The sequence below is a fragment of the Triturus cristatus genome, chromosome 4_1 (genome assembly GCF_964204655.1).
Source record: "Triturus cristatus chromosome 4_1, aTriCri1.1, whole genome shotgun sequence".
Taxonomy (NCBI): Eukaryota; Metazoa; Chordata; class Amphibia; order Caudata; family Salamandridae; genus Triturus; species Triturus cristatus.
Genome location: NC_140585.1, coordinates 607,676,120 through 607,698,858, shown reverse-complemented (window position 1 = coordinate 607,698,858; position 22,739 = coordinate 607,676,120). Strand labels below are relative to the sequence as shown.

The 22,739-nt window shown below is 45.0% G+C and overlaps 1 protein-coding gene across 1 annotated transcript in view; it reads left to right on the top strand.

The window, feature by feature from the left end:
* The window catches only part of METTL25 (methyltransferase like 25), a 580,957-nt gene that overhangs the window by 522,057 nt on the left and 36,161 nt on the right, over nt 1-22,739 (top strand). Inside the window, exon 10 of the mRNA XM_085652969.1 lies at nt 9,650-9,724. Coding sequence (XP_085509095.1) covers nt 9,650-9,724 — 75 coding nt within the window. The remainder of the gene's footprint in view (nt 1-9,649; nt 9,725-22,739) is intronic.

Here is a 22,739-nt window from a genome sequence, read left to right as displayed (position 1 = left end):
CGTGACATGGCATGTCTGCGCGCTCAATGCATGACTCCATACAAATGCCAATGAATAATAACGAGGACTTTGAACTTAAATGCGCTGAATATGTTGCCAGCACTCTTACAGCTAATAAATACATACACACTGTACCTTAGGGTGACCAACTGGCATGGGTGCAAATTCAGGACGTTGAGTGTAAAAATTCAGGACAAAGTCAAAATTTAGGACAAAAATTTAGGACAGGAGGTCAAAATTCAGGACAAAAGGTAAGTTTTACAGACACATCAGAAGAGGTCGCGCAATAGTATATAAGTAAGTAAATAGACAACCACTGAAGTACAAGTGAAAAGAAGTCTATATTAGGTTGAGACAATTGTGCACTTGGTTTTTCAGTATGCACACAGCTTTGAGCAAATGTGCAGGTCTTTTTGTAGTAACAAAACCGCCCTCCCCTTCCCCCCCACCCCACCTTTCCAGCCTCCCAGGGAAACGCACAATGCCCGGTCTGGCCTGTCCGGCCTTGCTACCACCCTCCAATGGTGACCCTCCTCTTCACAAAGACCCTCTCTCATGTGTATTTGATTTCATTTCTTTTATACTGCTACTCATCCCAAGTAAGTAGGACGGGGTGTCGGAGTGCGTTACATCACACACATATTATATAGTGACAATGACTCATATAAATGTGAAAGCCAATCTATTGGAAATGTACCTAAGATAATGGGGGTTAAACGGTGTAATCATTCTTTCATCCATAATTCAGTCTTTCACCATTCATTCTGGCCTTCCATCTGTTTGCCCATCCATATCAATATTCAACCATTTGCAAACCTATCCATCAGCTATCCTTCCATCATTCCACTCATCCATCCCTCCTTCCACCCTTTCACTCATCCATTCCTCCATTCATTCTTTCACCTTCTCCGTCCGTACACTCATCCATCCACTCTTACACTCATCCATCCAGCCATCTACCCTTTCACTCATCCATCCCTCCATTCATCCTTTCACCTTATCCGTCCGTACACCCATCCATCCACTTATCCATCCATTCACTCACCCATCCAGCCATCTACCCTTTCACCCATCCTTTCACTTACTCATTCATCCACCCAGTCACTCATTCTTCTACCCATCCATCCTCTCTTTTTCTCTCCATTTCCCTTTCATTCAGCGATCCATCCACCCATCCATCTACTCATTCATTCATGAATCCATCCATTGCCCCTATCAATCATCTTCCTTTTCACTCATCCATCCATCCTTTCTCCCATCTATCCACCCTTTCACTCATCCATCCATCCTTTCTCTCATCCCTCCACCCTTTCACTCCTTCACTCATCCATCCATCCTTTCTCTCATCCACTCATCCATCCTTTCTCTCATCAATCCACCCTTTCACTCCTTCACTCTCTACCCACCCTTCTGTCCAACCACCCTCCCTCTCCCTCAGTCATCCAGCCTTACATCCACCCTTTCACTCATCCATCCGTCCATTGATTCACCCTTTCACTTATCAATTTATCAATCCATTCATCTGTTTACTCATCCATCCACCCATTCACTCGCCTGTCATCCACCCTTTCACTCATCCTTCCATTCATCCATCTTTTTACCCGTCCATGTACCCTTCCATCCATACATCCATCTATTTACCTTTTCTCTCATTTATCCTTCCACTCCTTTCTCTCATTATCCATCCATTCACCCTTTCATTCATCCATTCACCCTTTCACTAATCTATCCAGCCATCCACTTATCCCTTCACTTACACACCTTTTCACATTAATTATGAGCTGAGCCACTGTCTGCTGAGTTGCAGACAGAAGAGGCCCATTAAGGACTTCACCCCTGCTGTTGTTCATAAAGCAAGGGGTGGGGCAGGGAAGGGCTCACAATGCCCCTGTTCTTTGGCAGTGGAAGTCATGAGTCATGCATGATGCACAGTGCCACTGTGACATGGTGTTGTTTCCAGGGCTTTAAGTGGGATGAAAAAACTGGGTGTGTTATATTTCATATCGGTACCCTAATATAGGTTTAGAGAACATCGTACTCTTTCCCTACATCATCTCCCCTTCATTTCATATGAACGAGCCTTATAAGGTCATAAGTCCAGATAAGGACAGAATGCCTTATAGGGACTGAACGCCTTATAATGACTGACGCCTTTTAAGGACTAAACCTTTCACCTAGTTCTATGACGAGGGTGGGTTCTGCCCGATCAATATTGCTAAGACGTCACCCTTCGCACATATGAATAATTTATGAGTACACTCTCCAGGGGGGCCGACTTCACCTCTCCTATCTACGCACAAAGGTTTAATCCCCAACGTCATCCTCATACTGAACAATGGGTAACATACGCACATAGACTGTATAAATACAGCACCTCTTGCTATCAGTAGTCAGGAGGGAACCGAAATTTCAAGGCCGACACACTGACCAGAGACGCTGCGGCTCCGGCATGCCATCGCTCCAGCTGACAGTGGTCTGACCATCCCTTGCGGGGTGTCCAACTCAAGTCCAGGACAAAGTCCCACACACTCACTTTTCAGGTATGGGGGTTTGACTAAATCCTAGCGGGATTCTTGGCTCTTAGATTCTAGGCTATTAGGCTCTTAGGCTTAGGCTCTTTTGCACCTACTCACATGCTAGGTACACTTAGGTACATCTAGACAGGCATCTTAGGAGTACGCACTTTATTGTATAAATGCATTATATATTCATGTATGTGTTCATTACTGTTGCAAAATGGTAGAACAATACTATTCCTTTTTATTCACTGTACTGCTGGTTCTATAGCTCTGCTACTGTGTCACAGTTGTAGCAGCACATTTGTATTACATGAGAAGAACAATGGTACAATAAATTCTTATTGTAAACACGCCCAAATGTTTCTTCTATGTATCTATCTGAGAGCAAAACAAGCAAGTACGAGTTACTGGATGAAAAGTAGTATATTGTTTCTACAAGTCTGAGGAATCGGGGTTTGTTGTGTTCTGAGGTTGCCAAAAACTAATCTCTCTGACAGAAGGAGATTCTAGTGGCACTGCGAGCTAGCTAATGCGAAAACAGGCTAACATACTTGGCGGGGGTGTCTAGAGTCAGTCTGCCAACAGACCCACAGTTTGTTATCCACAAATGCGCAGGTCCTGCATGAAGGGTACAATAGTAACTACACTACAGGGGGTCTCTCCAAAGGGGGTGTTCATGTAATTAAAGGCTGGCTTAAAACACCTACGCTAAAAATCTGTGCTTAGCACAGTGTGCCGCCTGAGTGGTAATTTGCTGCATCTGTCATTGCATCCAGATATATAACACAACAAGTAGTGTTACACCTACAAGCCAGAACTATTGGCTCTGTCAATGGGTGCTAGTTGCATAAAATAAAAAAGCAGCAACCACGGCTTTGTTGAATATAACATTGAAAGTGTCAGTTTTAAAATGATGGGACAGTGAAAGAACCATAACCCTTTTTAAAAAAAACTTCTTTCACCAGCTTCTTTTCATGTACTGGATTCTCACCTAGCAGCATGAGCGTTTTTGTTAATTTCTTCCACCTGACTGAATGTCCTGCCCTAGACCAAGGCAGGAAGAGGCCCACCACATGCAGTAAGAGTACAGACTTGCCCATTGTCATTCTGTATGTAGCAAGCAGCCTCAGACAGAATGACAATAGGCGGGTGGGGCTGCTCTTGTGCTCAGAGGAGTGCGAGGCGGCCTAATCAGGGAGCTGAGGCTTCTGGCAGGGGATCAGTGATGTTCCCCAATGCCCAAAATTACGGACAAAAGGCGTTCGTAAAAGGGATCGTCACGGACAATGGACGTGAGATCCAAAATATGTGCGGTCCGTTAAATTTACAGACAGTTAGTCACCCTACTGTACCTTTTATATTCGGAATCACTAAACAACGCACCGAGGAGCACCTCGCCAAGGTTTAGTCCCTCAATCAACAAGTGCGTTCAGTGTTAAGGTTTGATTGGCATTTCCACTTTAAACAGCAATTATACCATTAATCGTTTTAGCGATTGTCGGGCCGATCCCGGGGAACAGGACTCTCGAACTTTCACTGAAGCCGATATCCTGCTGCTCCGGGTGCGGGACAAGGACAGTCCCTTTAATATCCCTTGGAGAGAAAGAGAGGAGGAGTCTGGAGGCGTGACGTTGCCCTCGACCTTCCTAGCAGAGGAAGAAGCTGAAAAGAAGAAGGATGTGAACGGGAGTGCAGGCGCGCATGCTGTAGAGCTAACAGGAACAAACGAGGAAGAGAAGAAGACGCCTAAGGAGCCCTCTGGAGTTCGCCCCGCTGCTGGTGATCCTGACGTCCCACCGAATATCCCTGACAGCGGAGATACGCCTGGAGGCCAACCACATCGTGCTTTGCCCCGCCACAGTCCAGGAGGAGGGTGGATGGAGCAGGTACGTTATCATCTACAGGGGTTCACGAAATCACAGGGAGGGAACAGGTAGATCTGTGGGGTGGACACTGCTTGTCGTTTCTCTTCTGGTTTCCACCTGCTGGCGGCGCTCGGTAATCCCTCACTCTCCCCTTCCTGTAATCAGACTTCTTGAATATTGTCCACTGACCCGTGGCTTGTTTCTTTTTGTATTTTGTTCCTACTCGCGACTACCTGGACGACCACGGACTTCCGAGTGGAAAACTCCCCCGACCTTCCTTGAACCGGTGAAGTACAGGAGCAACTCCCACAAACCGCCGGACTTTCCTTGTATTCCACAATAAGACTAAGAAAGCAAAATAAACAGACCCTATAAATCTTACAGAGTGTCCAAGCTCTTACTTCGGAGAAAGGTCCCCCCCCCCCCCCCCCCCCCGGATACGCGACAAAGTGGTGGAGTATGCGGGCAGGTCCTTCTGAAACAAGATGGAACAAGTTATAGCTCAGATGAGAGAAGCACAGAGTAAACTGGAGTGGGCAATGGAAAAGAACGCCAACCAGGCCGAAATGGATCATGCAGTGTTTACCTCAGCACTTCATGATCAGTGCTGAGGCGTAAAATATGACGAAGCTGGCGGAAGGACAATCACAGCTCATACAGGCTTTGGGGCAAGGAAGGGCTCCTGCACTGCCCGGAACGGTGATACCGCTCCAAAAATATGTCCCTGGGGATGACCCGGTCTCTTTCTTCCTGAATTTCAAACGGGCTGCAAGGGCCAGAGTGTGGCCTGCAGACCGTTGGCCTTTCTACCTATTGCCATTACTCACTGGTGAAGCACAGGCGGCTTATCAGATAGCCAGCGGGGATGGTACCGCCGCTTAAGGGAACGAGGAGCAATTTATACTTGACCGACTGGGGGTCGATGACCAGGCACACCGACAAGAGAGGGGTGCGACAGGAGACACCCCAAAGACACTTTTCTACAAAATAAAAGACGCCGCAGACGGTTGGCTCATACCTCTGGAGTCCACTCGGGAAGAGATCATGGAAAAGATCTATATCGAACAATATCTAGAGGCATTACCGTATGGGACACAGAGATGGCTGCGCCAAAATGCAGGTCTGACTCTTGAGCATGCAGTGGAAATGGCCACGTCCTACGCCAGGGCACAGAGCCGGAGTCTTATAAAGGAGCCTGAGAAAAGCATGAGACCCCTACAAAGCGGAAGAAACAAAACGAAATAGTCAAAACTTCCTTCCTCTGGTCCCCAGTGTTTCGAGTGCGGAGAGTGGGGGCATATCGTGATTTTCTGCAGGAAGAGGAAAGGAAAAGCAGAAGAGGAATCATGGATGTCAGTTACCCGCCCCAGTCCATAATGTACGCCCAGGAGACTGATCCAGTTTACTACTTGAGTTTGAGTTTGAATAACCACCCTATAACCGCACTCCTGGACTCCTGCTGTAGGCATTCAGTTGTTCGGCGTGAGCTTGTTCCCCCATCCTCTTTCATACCCAGGAAGTTTGTCAGCATTAGATGTGTGCATGGTGACGTTAAGAACTACCCACTAGCCAGAATAAAATTACAAACCAATCAGGGTCTAGAAATTATGACTGACGTAGGGGCCCTACCATACCTTTCTGAGCCTCTCATCATAGGTATAGACAACCCCTGGTTTTCTGGTTTACTGTTTGAGAACCTCAAGAATAGCTCAACCATACAAAACCCCCACAACAGCCTTTGACCTCCGAACCTTGGGCCATAGATGCTCACTTTAGAACTGCCCAGCTCAATGATAGTAGCCTCAGTAACGCGTGGCAAAGCGCCAAAGACGCCCTTAATTCTCCAAAAAGGGTATATCCTTGCTTTATTGAGAAGAGTAGTCTTCTGTATAGAGTGAACAAGGAGGGTGAAGAACCCTAGCTACTAGTACCCACAGGTTTCAGGGACCAAATCCTGTTCTTTGCGCATTCCCACCTCCTCGCAGGTCTTTTCGGGCAGAAAAGACATCACAGTCCATACTCCGGAGTTTCTTCTGGCCAGGGGTCCACGCTCAGATACCGAAATAGTTCCAGGAGTGTACTATCTGTCAAAAAAGGAACCCTTATACCCCTCCAAAGGCACCCTTAAACCGTCTTCCTATCATTGGCAAACCTTTTGATCGGGTTGGTATGGACCTTATATGACCCCTCCCCAAATCCACCAGGGGTTACTAATATGTCCTCATGATAGTCGACTACTCAACCAGATATCCAGAAGCCCTTCCCTTACACTATGCAACCACCACCACCACCACCATAGCACAGAGACTCATAGAGGTATTCTCTAAGATGGTTTTCCCCGCGACATAATAACAGATCAGGGAACCCCCTTCATATCAAAGCTAATGAAACAGGACTTTAGGCAGCTAAACATCGGACCCATAAAAATATCTGTGTAGCATCCCCAGACTGATGGCATGGTAGAATGCTGCAATGGCAATCTCAAGCTCACCCTTAAGAAACTCCTCACAGGAGATGGGAATAACTAGACCAACTCCTCACCTTGGCCCTGTGCGTTGTCAGAAGTCAAGTACAGAGTAGCCTGGGTGTGTCCCTCTTTGAACTCCTCTTTGGGACGGTGCCAATGAAGCTCAGACCTTGTTGGATTACGCCAACCACGTTAAAGCCCGTCTTCATAAACTGAGGACCCTGGCCCATGAATCCCTCGAGAAGGCTCAAGGTAAACAAAAACAAGTCTAAGACAGGGCAAGCACTTGAGAGAGTTGAGAATAGGCGATCGGGCATTGGTATTGCTTCCCACATCCACTCACAAACTAAGAAAGGAGCGGCAAGGCCATTTTCCAATACTGAGGAAAATAGGTAAAACCGCTTATATAATGGGCCTTTCGTCAACCAACACCCAGATGTATCATATAAATCTTCTTAAGAAGTGGCTGGGTCCTCCACCAAAAAAAGCCCACACGGTCTCCACGGTGGAAACCCGATTGCACACTGTCGATTCATCCATAATCAATGATGAGTTGACAGAAAACCATAAGAAGGGGATACACACCCATCTTCATTCTTTTAGGATATATTCTCTGACCAGCCCGGAAGTACACATCTGGCCGTGCATTCTATCCCCACCCAAGAGGGTGTCACGGTGAAACAGCAACCCAATAGGGTCCCAGAAGCACAACGTCTGGCCCTCCAGGAGGAGGTGAAACAGATGCTATAGTCCTGGGTTATGGTTCCTTCCCGTAGCAACTGGTGCTCCCCTATTGTGCTGATACCGAAACCGGATGGCAGTATCCGGTTCTGTATCGACTTTAGAGCAGTGAACCTCATATCAAAACAGGATGGTTATCCCCTTCCCAGGGTGGATGAATTGATTGAAAGCCTTGGTGAGTCCCAGTACATCTCTACTATCGACCTCACCGAAGGCTATTGGCAGATTCCCCTGAATCCCGAAGACTAAGAGAAAACAGCTTTCTCCTTTTGGGTTACACGGGGCTCCGGCCAGTTTCCAGAGGCTGATGGACACTCTCTTAGCCCGACATCTGACCTACTCCTCAGCCTACCTAGATGACATCGTGGTGTACAGTAAAACATGAGAGGAACATATGACTCATGTGGGGGCTATCTTTTCAGAGCTTAGAGCCGCACATTTACATATCAATGCAAAGAAGTCCAGGTTTGCCTTTCAGAAAGTGAAATACCTCAGATATGTGTTGGGTAACGGCTTGATAGAACCGCAAACAGAGAAATTAAAGGCCATACAGGAAACACCTTTTCCCGCCACCAGACGTGAACTCTGAGCCTTTTTGGGCTTATTGGGGTATTACAGGCGCTTCATCCCACCATTTGCAGACATAGCTGATCCCCCTCACAGACCTTTTTAAAAAAGACAGCCACCACCTCACAGATCCGCTCCCCCTCGACCCCGGAGTTTGAAGCCTTTCAAACCCTGAAAACAGCCCTGACCACCTCACCTGTGTTGTTGACACCTGATTTCCGGAAGCCTTGCATTCTCCAGACAGACGCATCCGGGATGGGTATAGGCGCGATTCTGTCCCAGCTTGACAACGAGGGCTTAGAAAGACCGGTCCTCTACATCAGCAGAAAACTCTTCCCTAGAGAACGGGTCTATCCTACTATCGAGAAAGAGTGCCAGGCGGTTAAATGGGGTATAGAGAAGCTGAAGTATTACCTTGAAGATAAACCTTGTGTTATACACCGACCATGCTCCTCTGACTTGGCTTCAAAGAAACAAGCGTAGCTCTGTGGGGTGGACACCGCTTGTCGTTTCTCTTCTGGTCTCCACGTGCTGGCGGTGCTCGGTGATCCCTCACTCTCCCCTCTCTGTAATCAGAGTTCTTGAATATTGTCCACTGACCCGTGGCTTGTTTCTTTTTGTGTTTTGTTCTACCTGGACGACCATGGACTTCCGAATGGAACCCCCCCCCGTCCTTCCTTGAACCGGTGAAGTAGAGGAGCAACTCCCGCAAACCGGACTTTCCTTGTATTTCACAATAAGACTAAGAAAGCAAAATAAACAGAACCTATAAATCTTACAGAGTGTCCAAGCACTTACTTTGGAGAAAGGTATTCCCCCCCACCCCCCCTCCTCTACGGGATACGTGACAGCGATGTATCAGGGACATACAATTTTTGACTGCCAGGAATGCTAACCAGTCTTAAATTTGGCAAAACGTTTATGAAATACACATTTAAAATAGAAAATTACGCACAATATTGACAGACCTGCATGTGTGAATAATGTTTACATTGACTATCCAATATTGTTCCTGGTTTTACAGTCATTACGAGTTTTGTTTTCTGTATTGTGAAGGTTGTGAGGGGAATCCTTTAGTTTGCAAGCACAAGGTTTGTAATTTGTGGATGTTATAACCTCTACAATATTTGGCATTCTTTATGCATTTGCCTATTGTGTATAAAATGTGTTCTTAAAGTCATCCTCATGTTCTCCAAAACCATCACATAGCCCAGGGCCTTGAGCATGTACCACAGTATAAATTCAACCCCTAAAAACTGCTGATGCCTTGAAATGGAAGTTATCTCGCGTCTCTAATGTAAAATGAACCGAATCCTTGAAGACATCTGAAAGAAACATTTCATTAATACCTGAATCAGCTGTAGCATTCCATAGAACAATGTACTCCATTTTAAAAGATGCTGTCACTTATTAACTGTACAATTAATGTCGGTACAGCAGTTTTTAATTGGATTAAATTGTTGTCCTTTTTGTCTCTGTTTATCCCCCAGCTTTCAGACAGCTGTTTAATGGAATACTATGAGGTGTACAAAAGTCGGAAGAAAGAGCTGGAAGCATTCAACATGGTAATCTAGGTTTTCTTGACATATTTTGCATAAGTTGTCTCTCTACAAAGTGGCTCACACAAACAATAAGACCATAGATAAATGTAATGTGCATGATCTAAAACCTATAACATGATACTCACAAAAGAACTTTCTACTCAAATACTTTTTCAGTAAGGCATTCTGGCCTCTCTGAGATTTGCAAAGAGTTAGTTCTGGGCCATTGTGATGACCTTCCTAAATGCCAGCCCATCACTCAACTACCCTTCATTGCAAGTGCCTCGAAAAAGCAGCCTTCACTGAATCCAAGATTACATCAGTGCCAAAAATCTCCTACATGACTATCAATCTGGTTTCAGACTACTCTGCAGCATGGAGACAGTTACCTTACAAGTCATAGCCAACATCATTCTGGCTAAGATAAGAGCGGCACCTGGAGCCTTCTGTTGCTGGACCTCCCAGCTGCTTTGACAACATTGACTATGCTACCCTCATTCACACTCTGTAGCCTTTAATGGGATTCACTGACAATGTCCTTCACTGGTTCTTCCCCAACATATGCAACCAACACCAGTTTCTTCACATGGGCCTATCCAGGTCCCAAAAGATCCCTACCATATGTGAAGTCCGACAAGTTTCTACCTTGTCTCCAATCATCTTCAACATCTTGGGAGACCTTGTGGCTCTACTCTCCAATAATTGCATCAAAATGCCCCAATATGCCAACAATACACATCTCTACTTTGAAGTCTCCTCTTCTCCAGAAATTCCACTGCATCAAAAAGTGGACAACCCAGAGGGCATGGAGCAATGTGTTTAAAATGTAGGACATGTCCTTTAAAGTTTTGCATGTCCTGGTAGTGAAAAACACTCCAATTCTTTTTTTGCTATTGCATGGCAAATCTCTCCCATTGGACAACATTGAAATTACCTGTTTTTATTTTTTAAGTGTAATTCCCAATTGCAAAGAGATATACTTTTTGGGTTTGGTGTCTATGGAATCACAATCACATCTTATGGTTCAGTCGATTTTTAAATCGCAATTCTTGAAAATGCCACTGTTAGAAAGTTGTCATTTCCTTAATTTAGCCATTTGGTGCCTTCTGCCCATCTCTGATTGCATATCTGGATTGGGTGACAGCTGGGCTTTTTGTATTTGTTCTATGAAGCGACACATATTGGGAGCTTAGGTGTGACTTAATGGTCCATCCTGGGAGGATGGGAGGGAGAAGCTGGACACAACCTTACACTTATACCCGAATAGGCTGTCCCCTGTCCCCACATAAAGGATGGGCTGAATAGCACCCCTGTAGTGAGTCTGAAGTCAGGGCATGAAGGGAGGACCTCTGTGCACTACAAAGACCCTTCTTTGAAGTCTCCCACACTTCAAAGGCACAACTGGGTATACGTACTGGACCCCTGATACCACCAACTCAGTAAACTTATGGACCTGTGACCACTCTGCCAGGAAGAGCTTCTGTGCTTTTGAAAGGACTGGCACTCTGCTTGACTGCTGCTTTGCAGGACTCCTGCCTTGCTGTGCTGCCCTGCCACCTGCTTTTACCCTGCCTGGGTGAGACGGACTGAACCTGCATCACTTGAACCCAAAATTACTCAAAGTGCTTGCTGGCTTGCCTCCTGATCTGAAGTCTCAGGGACCTAAAAGACTTCCAGCTTTTCTGCTGCTGCACCTTGACTCTGCCATCTTTGAGTCTGCCCTGCCAAGTGGTACCATCCCTGTCCTAGACCCTTGCAAGTGAGACCTAAGGTGCTTGGTTCAACAAAATCCACACATCCTCTTCATAACCGGCACATCGTCACTGTTGCATGGATCAGAGCTGGTGCATCACATTCAGAATCAGCGTATCACCGCCGTTGCATAGATCAGAACTGGTACATCATACTCCGAACCAGCACATCGCACTCTGAATCGTCGCATCCTCTGCTACCAGAGTAGTAGCAGCGCATTGCTTTCAAAACCATTGCATCGCAGTCTGAACCGACGGATCGCCGCTGTTGCATGGAGAATATCGGCCCATCTCCTCAACTGCGTGGCTCGACATTGACGCATAGCTTCGGCTGCACCCTGGAGCCCAGATCAAGGTACTTTTGTTTAGTGGACCTAACTGGGTCCCTGTATCCATCCCGCGCTCCATCCTGATCAGCCTAAACGTTTGACTTTGTCCCGGTTCGGTGCCACCATATAACTTACATAAGCATATACTGCTTCTAAGCACTATTTTACAGTTTATTCTTTAGAAATTCATATCTTGACTTCTAATTATTGGATTTTTGTTGTTTTGGTCTTGTTTTATTCATAAAATTAAGGTCGATTTTCCTAATCTGATGTGGGGTCTTTTGTGGTGTTTTCACTGAGTTACTGTTTGAACTGTTGCACAAATACTTTACACATTGCTTCGTAAGTTAAGCCTGGCTGCTCTGTGCCTAGCTACCGCAGGGTGAGCACAGGATAATTTAGGGTGTGTTTGTGAGTTACCCTGACTGGGATTGTGATTCCTGCTTGGACAGGGTGCAAACCTCTGCCAACCAGGAACCCAATTTCTAACACCCCCCTTGCTAGCCCACACCATCCTCAAACCAGCTTTATCATTTCAAAGTCATCACAAAGTGTACCCCTGCATAGCTGACTGACAAGCTCATCCTGGATCTGCAACAACATAACTCCAATTTAGAAGAAAGATCTGAAGAGTCACGTCTTTTGAGAATACTACATAATGATGCAGTACCATTACACTTCCGCTCCCAGAACGTAGCTGTTAGAAATGGGAGTCTCTAGTTGGCAAGGGCTTGCACCTTTGTCCAAATAGAGACCTTTCTTTCTAGTCAAGATAAGGGAGTTACACTCCTGAAATAACCCCTGCCCACCCCCTTGGTAGCTTGGCACGAGCCGTCAGGCTTATCTTAGAGGCAGTTTGTAAAGCATTTGCACATAACCAACAGTAATATAGTGTAAGCACTACAAAAGGACACCACACCAGTTTAGAAAAATATCCAATATTTTTATATACTTAAGACAAGACAAAAAAAATCCACAATACAGCACTTAAAAATCTTCAGTTATCAAAATAACCTTGAAAAACAGTTCCTTGATGTCGATAGCTCTGTCCAGGGCTATCACGGCGTCATGAGCAAACAAATCCAAACAGTTCTGGCTGACCGTGGCATCGCAGGCCAGCTACGGTGTCGGGAAGACCCACAAACAGTCCCTTTTAGAAATGCAGGGCGTCGGCAACCTCTCATTGAGCTTCAGATAGCACGGCGTCCGCAGACGTCGATTCCGGAGGTCGGTGCAGGAGTCGTCGAGGCCCTTGTAGTCAATCGCGTTGCAGATCGATCTCCTCTCTGATGGAGTCAGGAGCACTGGCATCGGCAGGAGTCGCGGGCTGCAGTGCGAAGTGCAGCGGTGTGGCGCTCTCAGGTTGCAGTGCGAGCAGCGGCTCGGGGGCGGTGTCAGATGGCGGCGTTGGTGAAACCAGGGTCACGGTGCTAGATGAAGGCGGTGCTCGTCACGGTGCTGGCAGGTCACGGTGCAGGCAGCAGGGTCGTGGTTGCTGAAGCACTGTCGTCGGCTGACGAACTGGAGTCGATGGCGCCGACGTCAGTAGGCCAAGGCTGCGGTGCAGGATGAGGGCGGTGCATCGTGTAACTATATGAGCGGTGCCCTCGAAACACGGTGCAAGCAGCAGCGTCGATTCTGGCTTGGAGCGGCTTAGTTGGGGATACCAAGGCATTGTCGTGAAGCGAGGCGGTGCGGAGTGCGATGCCCACAGTTCACGGTGCGATCAGCGGCTCGGTGGCGGCATCTGCAGGCGGCGGCGGTGAAACCAGGTGCGGCGTTTTGGCGGTGCCATCAGGACACGGAGTAAGCAGTGGCGTCGTAGACATCGTAGAGCTGCTTTTCTTCTGTTGCAGCACAAAACTCACAGTCCCCAGTGTTGAGGGCAGAAGATCTTGAAGTCTTTGCTGTTCCTGAGACTTCTTGAACAGGGGGCAAGCTCTACCTCAAGCCCTTAGAGAAACTCACAAAAGTAGATTGGAGAAAGTTCAGTCCAGTCCTTTCACTGCCCAAGAGAGAAGCAGCCACCGCAGGCCAGCACAGCAAAGCACACAGCAATGTGGTAGTTCCTCCTCACAGCTTCTCCGGCTCTTCTTCTTGGCAGTCTTCTTGGTCCAAAAGAGTTCTAAAGTTCTGGGGTTTGGGCCCCAATATTTATACCACCAAATCATTTGTTCTCTGACAGCAGAGAGTGTCTGTACCTAGTCCAAACAGGTTCTAGGTGCATTCTGCCAGTGCACAAATTCTTCCTTTGTCAGTGTGGGCCAGGGTCATCAGACCAGAAGGTGAAGGTTAGGCAAGAAAATACCTACTTTCTAAAAGTGGTATTTTCAAACACAGAATATTAAAACCAACTTCATTAAAAGATGTATTTTATCATTCTGAGTTCAGGCATTCTAAATTCGTTTTTCTACCATGTTCCCTGGGTCAGTTAGGATTATAAGATGTTATAATCAAACTACCCATTCTGGCCTATGGGAACAGGTAGCCTTACAATAGTAAAATACTTCTACCATGATTCCTGGGTCAGTTAGGATTATAAGATGTTATAATCAAACTACCCATTCTGGCCTATGGGAACAGGTAGCCTTACAATAGTAAAAAACGAAATTGGCTGTATTTCACTATCAGGACATGCCACACACACCAGGCATGTCCTACCTTTCACATACAATGCACCCTGCCCACAGGGGTACCCTGGGCCTACCTTAGGGGTGACTAACATTTAGAAAAGGGAAGGTTTAGGGACTGGCAAGTGGGTGCACTTGCCACTTCCACATGGCAGTTACCAACTGCGCAGACTCTGCAATGGCAGGTCTGAGTTACCTTTTTAAGGCTACCCACGTGGGTGGCACAATCAGTGCTGCTGGCTCACTGGTAGCATTTGATTTACAGGCCCTGGCACACTCAGTGCACTTTACTAGGGACTAACAAGTAAATCAAATATCCAATCATGGAAACACCAATCCATAACACAATTTACACAGAGAGCATATGCACTTTAGCACTGATTAGCAGTGCCCAGAGTCCCAAAACCAACATAAACAGGTGAGGAAAAAATAGAAGGAAGAAGCAAAAGGTTTTGGGATAATCCTGCAAAAAGGGCCATTTCCAACAGTAGCTATCTCTCCAGTCACTCATTACTTGTATTTTTGCACTTAACACTGCAGCGCCTTGTTGCATTTTGGCTTGGTTGGTCAAATACTAATACTGTATACATAGATGCACAAATGCATATATTCATTTCTATACAAACAATACTTCTATTAAAGTACCCACTAAATATTTCAAATATAGCAAAGGCAATAAAATACACTGAGATCAAGTTTAAACAACAATAGAATTTCATTAAGCTATATTTTTCTACAGAACTAGAAACAATAATTAGTAAAATTCAGTGTATCCACAATACTACAATCAATCACCAGGCATATTAAATTAACATAGAAAAGTATTTTTTATGTAACATTTTAGGCTTGCACCCAAGCAGGCTTTATTAAAACCAGTAAAAGATAAAGCATCATTCTGCTATTCATAAATATGAGTAGCCATAAAAGTGAAAAGTAAGAAAGTGGAACATTAATCTTCAACACCCTGTAGCAGGACCATCATACAGCGTCTAAAAACTTTGCAATCACTGCTGCAGGCAACACTCATATCCTAAACACTTATACATTATCTTCATGTTATTTTAGAATCTTAATTGTTTCTAACATGAATCTGGATTGCAATCTTATAAGACTGACCACTTAAAAATAATGAAAACATATGACATAGACATATAATTTCCTGTACTTTTGAGCTAAGGTGTGTTCTGATAATGTAGAGACTTAGAGGAGGCAGTTAATGATCACCACATGAGTTTTTTTTGCTTCAATCAGCACCACACCAACCAGTATCTTTTTAAGACTTCAGAGAAACCAAAGCATATTCAACCAGGCTTAATATGTAGTACACCTATTTTAAGTTCATTCTTCACTGTAAAAGTACATCTAATATTTATAGGCTACTTTAGTTCACATTACTTATTTGTTTCGAAGTAGCAATATAAAGAAATCTGGACATGTGGATAGGATGTGCAGGGATAACTGTATTGAGACCCTGATCTACAATTTTCTGGAAATAGTTGTTGTCCTCGTCAAGATTAGAGCAATACATTAAAATATGAAAAAATATATTCTGTGTACGGTTGACACAAGCAGTGTACCCTCTCCTTGAAGGAATATTTTCCCAATTTACATTTACCACTAGGGTGATGATTTAGTTAAAATAAAATAATATAAACATGTGCGACATATTTGGCTATAAATATTGTTGAGTGGTAAGTGGAGCAAAATCATCTTCCAAGTTGCCACCAACGTTTAGCTTAGTCAATTTCCACATGTCCTCTGTAAAACCAGAATACCTGACTATTGTTTGTGCTCTGGCACTGATAGTACAACATAGATATGGTTCTTTAGAACTCTACTAAATTTATCTAAAGTTTGTACAGTGGCCCTACCCATGTCAGGGCTTGTCCTCCAACATGTCTGCTCCTTACTTTCTTGTTCCCCCACCCCATACCTCACTTCTTTCACCCCTGATGCATTTTTGTCTTCAATGTCATTACTGAGTAGCAAAGCCCTTACAAACACTAGAACGTGATATCACCACCATTGTTCAGCGAGAGAGAACCGCTGACCTTGATATGGAAAGGTACAGCTAATAACAAGCAAAACAATAACAAAATAAAGAAAATATTTCCAGAAAGAGACCGATTCACTTCTCAGAAACAAGAATATTTGTGTTGACAGAGGAAACTACATTTCTTTAATCAGTTGTGGGGATCTGTAAATGATTCTTGTTGCCTTTCGACAGAAACCAACCTCACCATGAACTGACATCTATATCTAATAGTTTCAATTCCCCACTTTCACCACTAGGCGCTAGAATGTCCATTGTGTCAAGCTCATGGTTGATTTCCTATGGAGGTACAACAGTATAGGCACACCTTCAGATTGATATTTTATTAAGTAAAATGAGTTACAAGTAATTAGTATCTTTCGAGATTGAGCTGACATTTAGTTCCTTTAACTTCATTCATCTTAAAAGATACTTCAAGAAACTTTGTTTCCAACTTTCTCACTTGACGTTACTGCAATTATACCAACACTCCTGGCCATTTATTTGTTGTCGCAGCATAGCATTGTCAATGTGTACAGAACCTGGATGACTGGCTGACTAGCATTTGAGCCCTGGTCAAGCAGCAACCACAATCCTAGTCAGCAAACTCTAAATTAACCTGTGCTCACCCTCTGGTAGCTTGGCAAAGAACAGTCAGGCTAAACTTAGAGGCAATGTGTAAAGTATTTGTGGAACACTTCCAACAGTAAAAACAGTGAAAACAACACACAAAATGATCCAATGCCATATTTAGAAAAATAAAGTATATTTTAATAAATAAAAAATACCAAAATGACAAAAATCCAATCAGGGAAACCGGAGATATTGAATTACAATGTTGTAGGGTAAAATTGCGCCAACAAGAGATATCTGATCGCGCTGGACTGGCCCAAAGTCAGAAGTTCATGCGGACCATGATGGAGCGCGAGCCAGCTACAAGGACTAGGTTATGCGTGCTGAACAAAGTACCTTAAATCCTGTTTGCTGAGTGTTGCATGGATCCGAGGCAGGAAGGCTCGCGCAGTCAAAGCAATTTGCCAGTTCTGAGATGCTGCGAGACTGCGGTGCGAGGTCCTCTGCGTCATCGAGGATCCCGTCGATAGGGCTTGTGATGCGAAGTCCGGGCATCAAGAATGCTGTGCGCAGCTAAGTGGATGCGTTGGATCCAAGGAGTTGTGAGGCTGCAATGCAGAAGCCGGCATTGTTGTTGACAGATATGAGAACCTGAGTCAGAGATGCACTGCGCCATCGGCGATGCATCGGTTGTTAAAATGCGAGGTTGATGCAGACCTTTTTCACCGGGCCCAATCCACGCAGCAATGTGTTGGTTCTGCATGAGAATAAGCCGCTCAGCAGACAAGATGCATTGGTTCTGCCGAAGAACCTTAGACCCACTTCCAAGGGTCTGGGACTGGGATGGCACCACTTGGCAGGTTAGACTCCCAAACGGCAGAGTCCAATTTGCAGTTGCAAGTATGTTGGAAGTCTGTTATGTCCCTGAGGCTTCAGGTCAGGAGACCAGCCAGCTTGCCCTTGGAGTTACTCTGGGTTCTGTGTTCAGGGATGCAGGTCCAGGCCTTCTCAACCAAGTAAAGAGGGTAGCAGGCAGCGGATCAACACAGCATGGTAGCAGTTCTTCCAAAGCAGCAGCCCAACAAAGTTGCAGTCCTTTAATAGCACAGCAGTCATTCTTCCTGGCAGAGTATCCACAGGTCCAGAAGTGTACTGAAGAGGTGCTGTCGGAGGTCCAGTACTTATACTCAATGGTGCCTTTGAAGTGGGGGAGACTTCAAAGAGATGTCTTGGAAGTATGCAGATGTCCTCCCTTGCTGCCCTGGATCCAGACTCACTCACTACAGGGGGTTATGGAGCCCTTTGTGTGTGCAAAGGATACAGCCTATTCAGGTGTGAGTGAGACTGTGTCCATTAGGTCACACCTAAGCTCCCATTGTGTGTGGCTGTCCAGGTGGAATACACAAAGCCCAACTGTCAAATACACCCAGACATATGGTCAGAGACAGGCTGCAGGCACCAAAAGGCTAAGGCAAGAAAATTCACACTTTCTAAAAGTGGCATTTTCAGAATTTTAATTTAAAATCCTACTTCACCTTAAGTTAGGATTGTAAATTAGGATTCCAGAGACACCAAACTTCATCCAGTTATTTCCCATTTGGCAGTTACACTTATGAAAGTTAATAAGGTAATTCCAATGTTAGTCAATGGGAGATATAGGCCTTGCAGTAGTGAAAAACTCATGAAAACATTTTTCGCTACAAGGACATGTAAAACTTAAAAGTACATGTCCAACTATTTTAATGCACTGCACCCTGCCCTTGGGCTGCTCCTGCTCTACCTTAGTGGTGACTTGTAGGTATTAAAGAGGAAGGTTTAGGCCTGGTAAAGGGTTTATTTTGGCAGGTTAAACTCCACAAATGTAAATAAGTAATCTTTATTGTATCACTTATTAATAATTAGTCCAAAAAACCACAAGCTAAAACACAGTTCTATATATATTATGCCAATAATTGTAAAAACACCAACATTAAAATGAAGTTTAAGAGCCTGATATTTTGAGGTCAAAGATTTTAAAGGTTCTGAGTGAAGTCCTTGACTTGAGTGTATATTTCATCAATTCATGTATGTGCCCTATTTTTCTATGTCTTCATGGCAATATACACAATACTTACCAACTTGTCAAACTGTGCTAAGTCCATTGGTCTGTTAGTTCCTATACAATAGCTCCAAGTTTCTTGGCAAGTTAAAATTCCCTGAGTTAAAATCATCAGCTTCAGTAAAGTGTGGTGTGCAGTTAAACATCCTGGGCAGCAGCATAGGATATGAAGCATAGTTTCTCTCCCATAGTCGCAAAACCTCCAACTCGTTGGGCTGTACTGGTTTAACCAGTTAGATCTATTCTAGTGTATCTGCAGGACCATTAGTGTAGCATGAAGTATTAAGGGGGTCATTACGATGGCGGGCAGACATTGCGGGGATCGGGACCGCCCACCATGCATGTGGCGATCCTGCACTCCGAAATAGGATGCAACCGCCACCATGGCAATCGCATTTTGCAATTTAACATTGCAGCGGGTGCTGCTGACTGCATCACCCGCCGCGATGTTAAAAATGCCTGTTGTGCATTTCACTGCACTACGTGGCAGGCATCACATGGTGCCTGCCATGTAGTGCAGTGAAAAGTTCCAGTGCACAAACACCTCCCCTCAACACAAGGGGGGCCCGCAATGGGCCCCCAAAACCACTCCCCGCCAGCCTTTCAATGGCAGTTTACCCACCACAGAAAGGCTGGCTGCGGCCAGCATCCTAATCTGGCGGACGGTGCCCGCTAGGCACCGCCACCATTTTACTGATGCGGACCACTCCGCCAGGCAATCGTAACGATCGCCTGTGGCAGATCTGTGGTGGGCAGGGCGGTTTTTGCGCCTGCCACGGTTGCGGTCAGATTCTCCCTGCCATCGTAATGTGGTGGGGTAAAATTGCTTTCTGATGGCGGAAGGCCAGTCAGCGCACTGCTGGCTGTGGCGGGCCTTCCGCCATCGTAATGACCCCCTAAGTGTCTACAGTTTCTGCTAAAAGGCCTGTTTAAAATAGGGCTGCATCTTTGTTGTGTCATAAGTGTTGGAAATTACATAGGCATAGGAAGAATCATATATCTTCTCTAAGTCAGCCTTTCTTGACAAGGGCAGCACCTGTTTTTTAAGAACTGACCTAATGGCCTGTAGTGGACATTGCAATTACTGTCTCCAGCTAGACAATTAGATCATTTGCTGCAGTTGTTGAGTATGTTGCCTAAGGATTATTTGGTGTCCTGATAATCTCCTGTAGAGCCTTAATTTGAGTTCCCGGGTCGGCTGTGGCAACAGAGTTTTTATACTTAATAAACAATGGTTTGCGTTCTCGGTCTTGCCTGCTCAGGCCAAACTCGCTTCACCGCAGTGATTACCGTGTGTAGTTCGGTATGTTAAAAATTCTTCTGTAGGCATTGAACTGAAGTTTGTCTAAAGCGGTGGAAAATGTCCGCATTCAGTGGATGACCATAGGAGATGGTTGGCAGTAAATTTGCTCGCACTTCATTTACGATCGCGTCAGCCATGGGTCTGTGTAGATGGTTGTTTGTAGAGTGCAAATGTGACTGCTGTTTCTTTCCTTATCAGATACTGCGGTTGTGAGATTACCTTTTTATTTCCAGTGAACTATACTCCTAGGTAGTTGTATTTGAGCGTATGCTCAATTTTTAGCTGGACAAGTCTCCAGGACAGTTTGAATTTGTTTTTATATTTTCCAAAAACCATGACCTATATATTTGTGACGTTAGCAATAAGTTTGTTGTTTTGGCTATAACAGTTTAGCTGATCAAGTTATCCACATACTACAGGTACAGGTAATCTATAAGTGCCGATCCTTAGTGCCTTGCCTCTGGCATTGGATATGGCTTATCTTAGGTGCGCAGTGTAGAAATTGAACAAGATAGGAGCTAAAACACAACCTTGTTTCAGGCCTTGAGATGTTAGTATTTTGGTTATGGCCATGTTCCCGTTTCCTGGCTTAACAGAAACACATGTGTCTGAATAGAGGGCGATAATAACTTTAAAGGGTGCCAGGGATACCCCATTTTGCAAGCTTAGACCATAGTTTATTTCGATCCACAGCATCAAATGGAGCAGAGTAATTGATAAGCAGACAAAAGCGGGAGGGCTAGAGGTGTGATGAACAAGGTAAGATAGAGCAACCGTGTTATCTACAGGAGATGGTTTTTGTCTGAAGTCGGTTTGACAGAAAGGAAAGATGTTATCACCTGAGACCCGTGCCTCTATTCCATACATGAGGTGTTTAGTGCAAGCTTTTGCCTCCACGTCTAACAGAGCCATACGTTGGTAGTTTGATAGATCGGTGTTTGAGCCTTTTTTATGGATGAGATGTAGTATTGATCCTCTCCAGGAATTTGGAATTTGAGCAATTAATAAACATTGATAATAGAGCTGAGTAACAAGGGTAACCCAGAAATCTATGCCTGTCCTGAATATGGATCCTGGTAAGCCGTTAGGCCTTTGTGCTCCTTCCTCTCTGATGGTTTTCAAAATCTTGCCGACTGAGGTTTTACCAAATGGAGTCGATACACTAATAAGACATTTTTAATAGGTTATCCAAGGTGTTGCACATACCTTCATCAGCCATATTCGACCAAGAAGAGCAGCTTATCCCAAATGGAACATTGTCGACAGTTCTTGTAAAGTCTGTGTCGACTAATTGGGGCGACTTTATCTGGATGCCTATTTCATTTTGTTAATCGAATAGGTTCAAAACATACGTAATCCATTTTTCCATAGGCACTACATTCACTCTTGTGTGGCAATTATTGTCTAATTTGTTAATGTACTCCCAAAATGTAGCCAAATTCTATGGACATAGCAAAGTGTGTAGGTGAATCCATTCAGCTTCAAGGTGTTTAGCCTTAGCTCACCACAGTAGCCTGCTATGCATGTTTCTTAAGGCTCTTAGGGCCTGATTTGGATCTTGGCGGACAGGTTACTACTTCACAACGGTGAGGGTTCTTCCGTCCTCCGAAATATAAATCCCAATATATTCTATGGGATTTATATTTTGGCGAACAGGATATCCGTCACCTTTGTGACTGTATAACCCATCCGCCGAGATTAAACTCAGGCCCTTAATCTTTGTTGCATCGCCTTATTATTTCTGTGTTGTATTCTCTGATAGCTAATCTTAACACCCTATTACTTTTTCATATGGCGGGCGTGAAGAATGGGTTTTTGACAGTAGCCAAGTGTGTGTTGTTGTATACGATGTCCTTCATTCTTCCTTTTAAAACTTGCTAGCGAGATTCTATCCCAGGAATAGGATAGGTAGTGTGGTCCTGAGGCATTATTAGTCAGAGTGTTTGTCCATCGCCTCTGCTGCGCGGACTTCCCCATTGCAAGGACATCACCTCACCCAATGAAACCCATGAAAACCACGCTGCACGACGCATCTCCATGCAAGGACATGGCATTGCACTTTGTAGCTTCCCGGAGCTGCTGCTGTGCAACGCATCTCCTTGATCACACCTTGCATCGCCTCTGCTGCGCAATGCATCCTCTACATGGGACTCCACATCTCTTTGCTCTTGTACCTCCTTTAAAGCCAACATCTCATCCATTTTGCCACCAGGTGGGTGTGTGATGGTGCCTAGGTTCAGAGGCTGCACATGTATCTATTTTAAACACAAAGACCAACCCAATCTGGCCTATAGGATCCGGGTAAACACGTCTTGAAAAAACA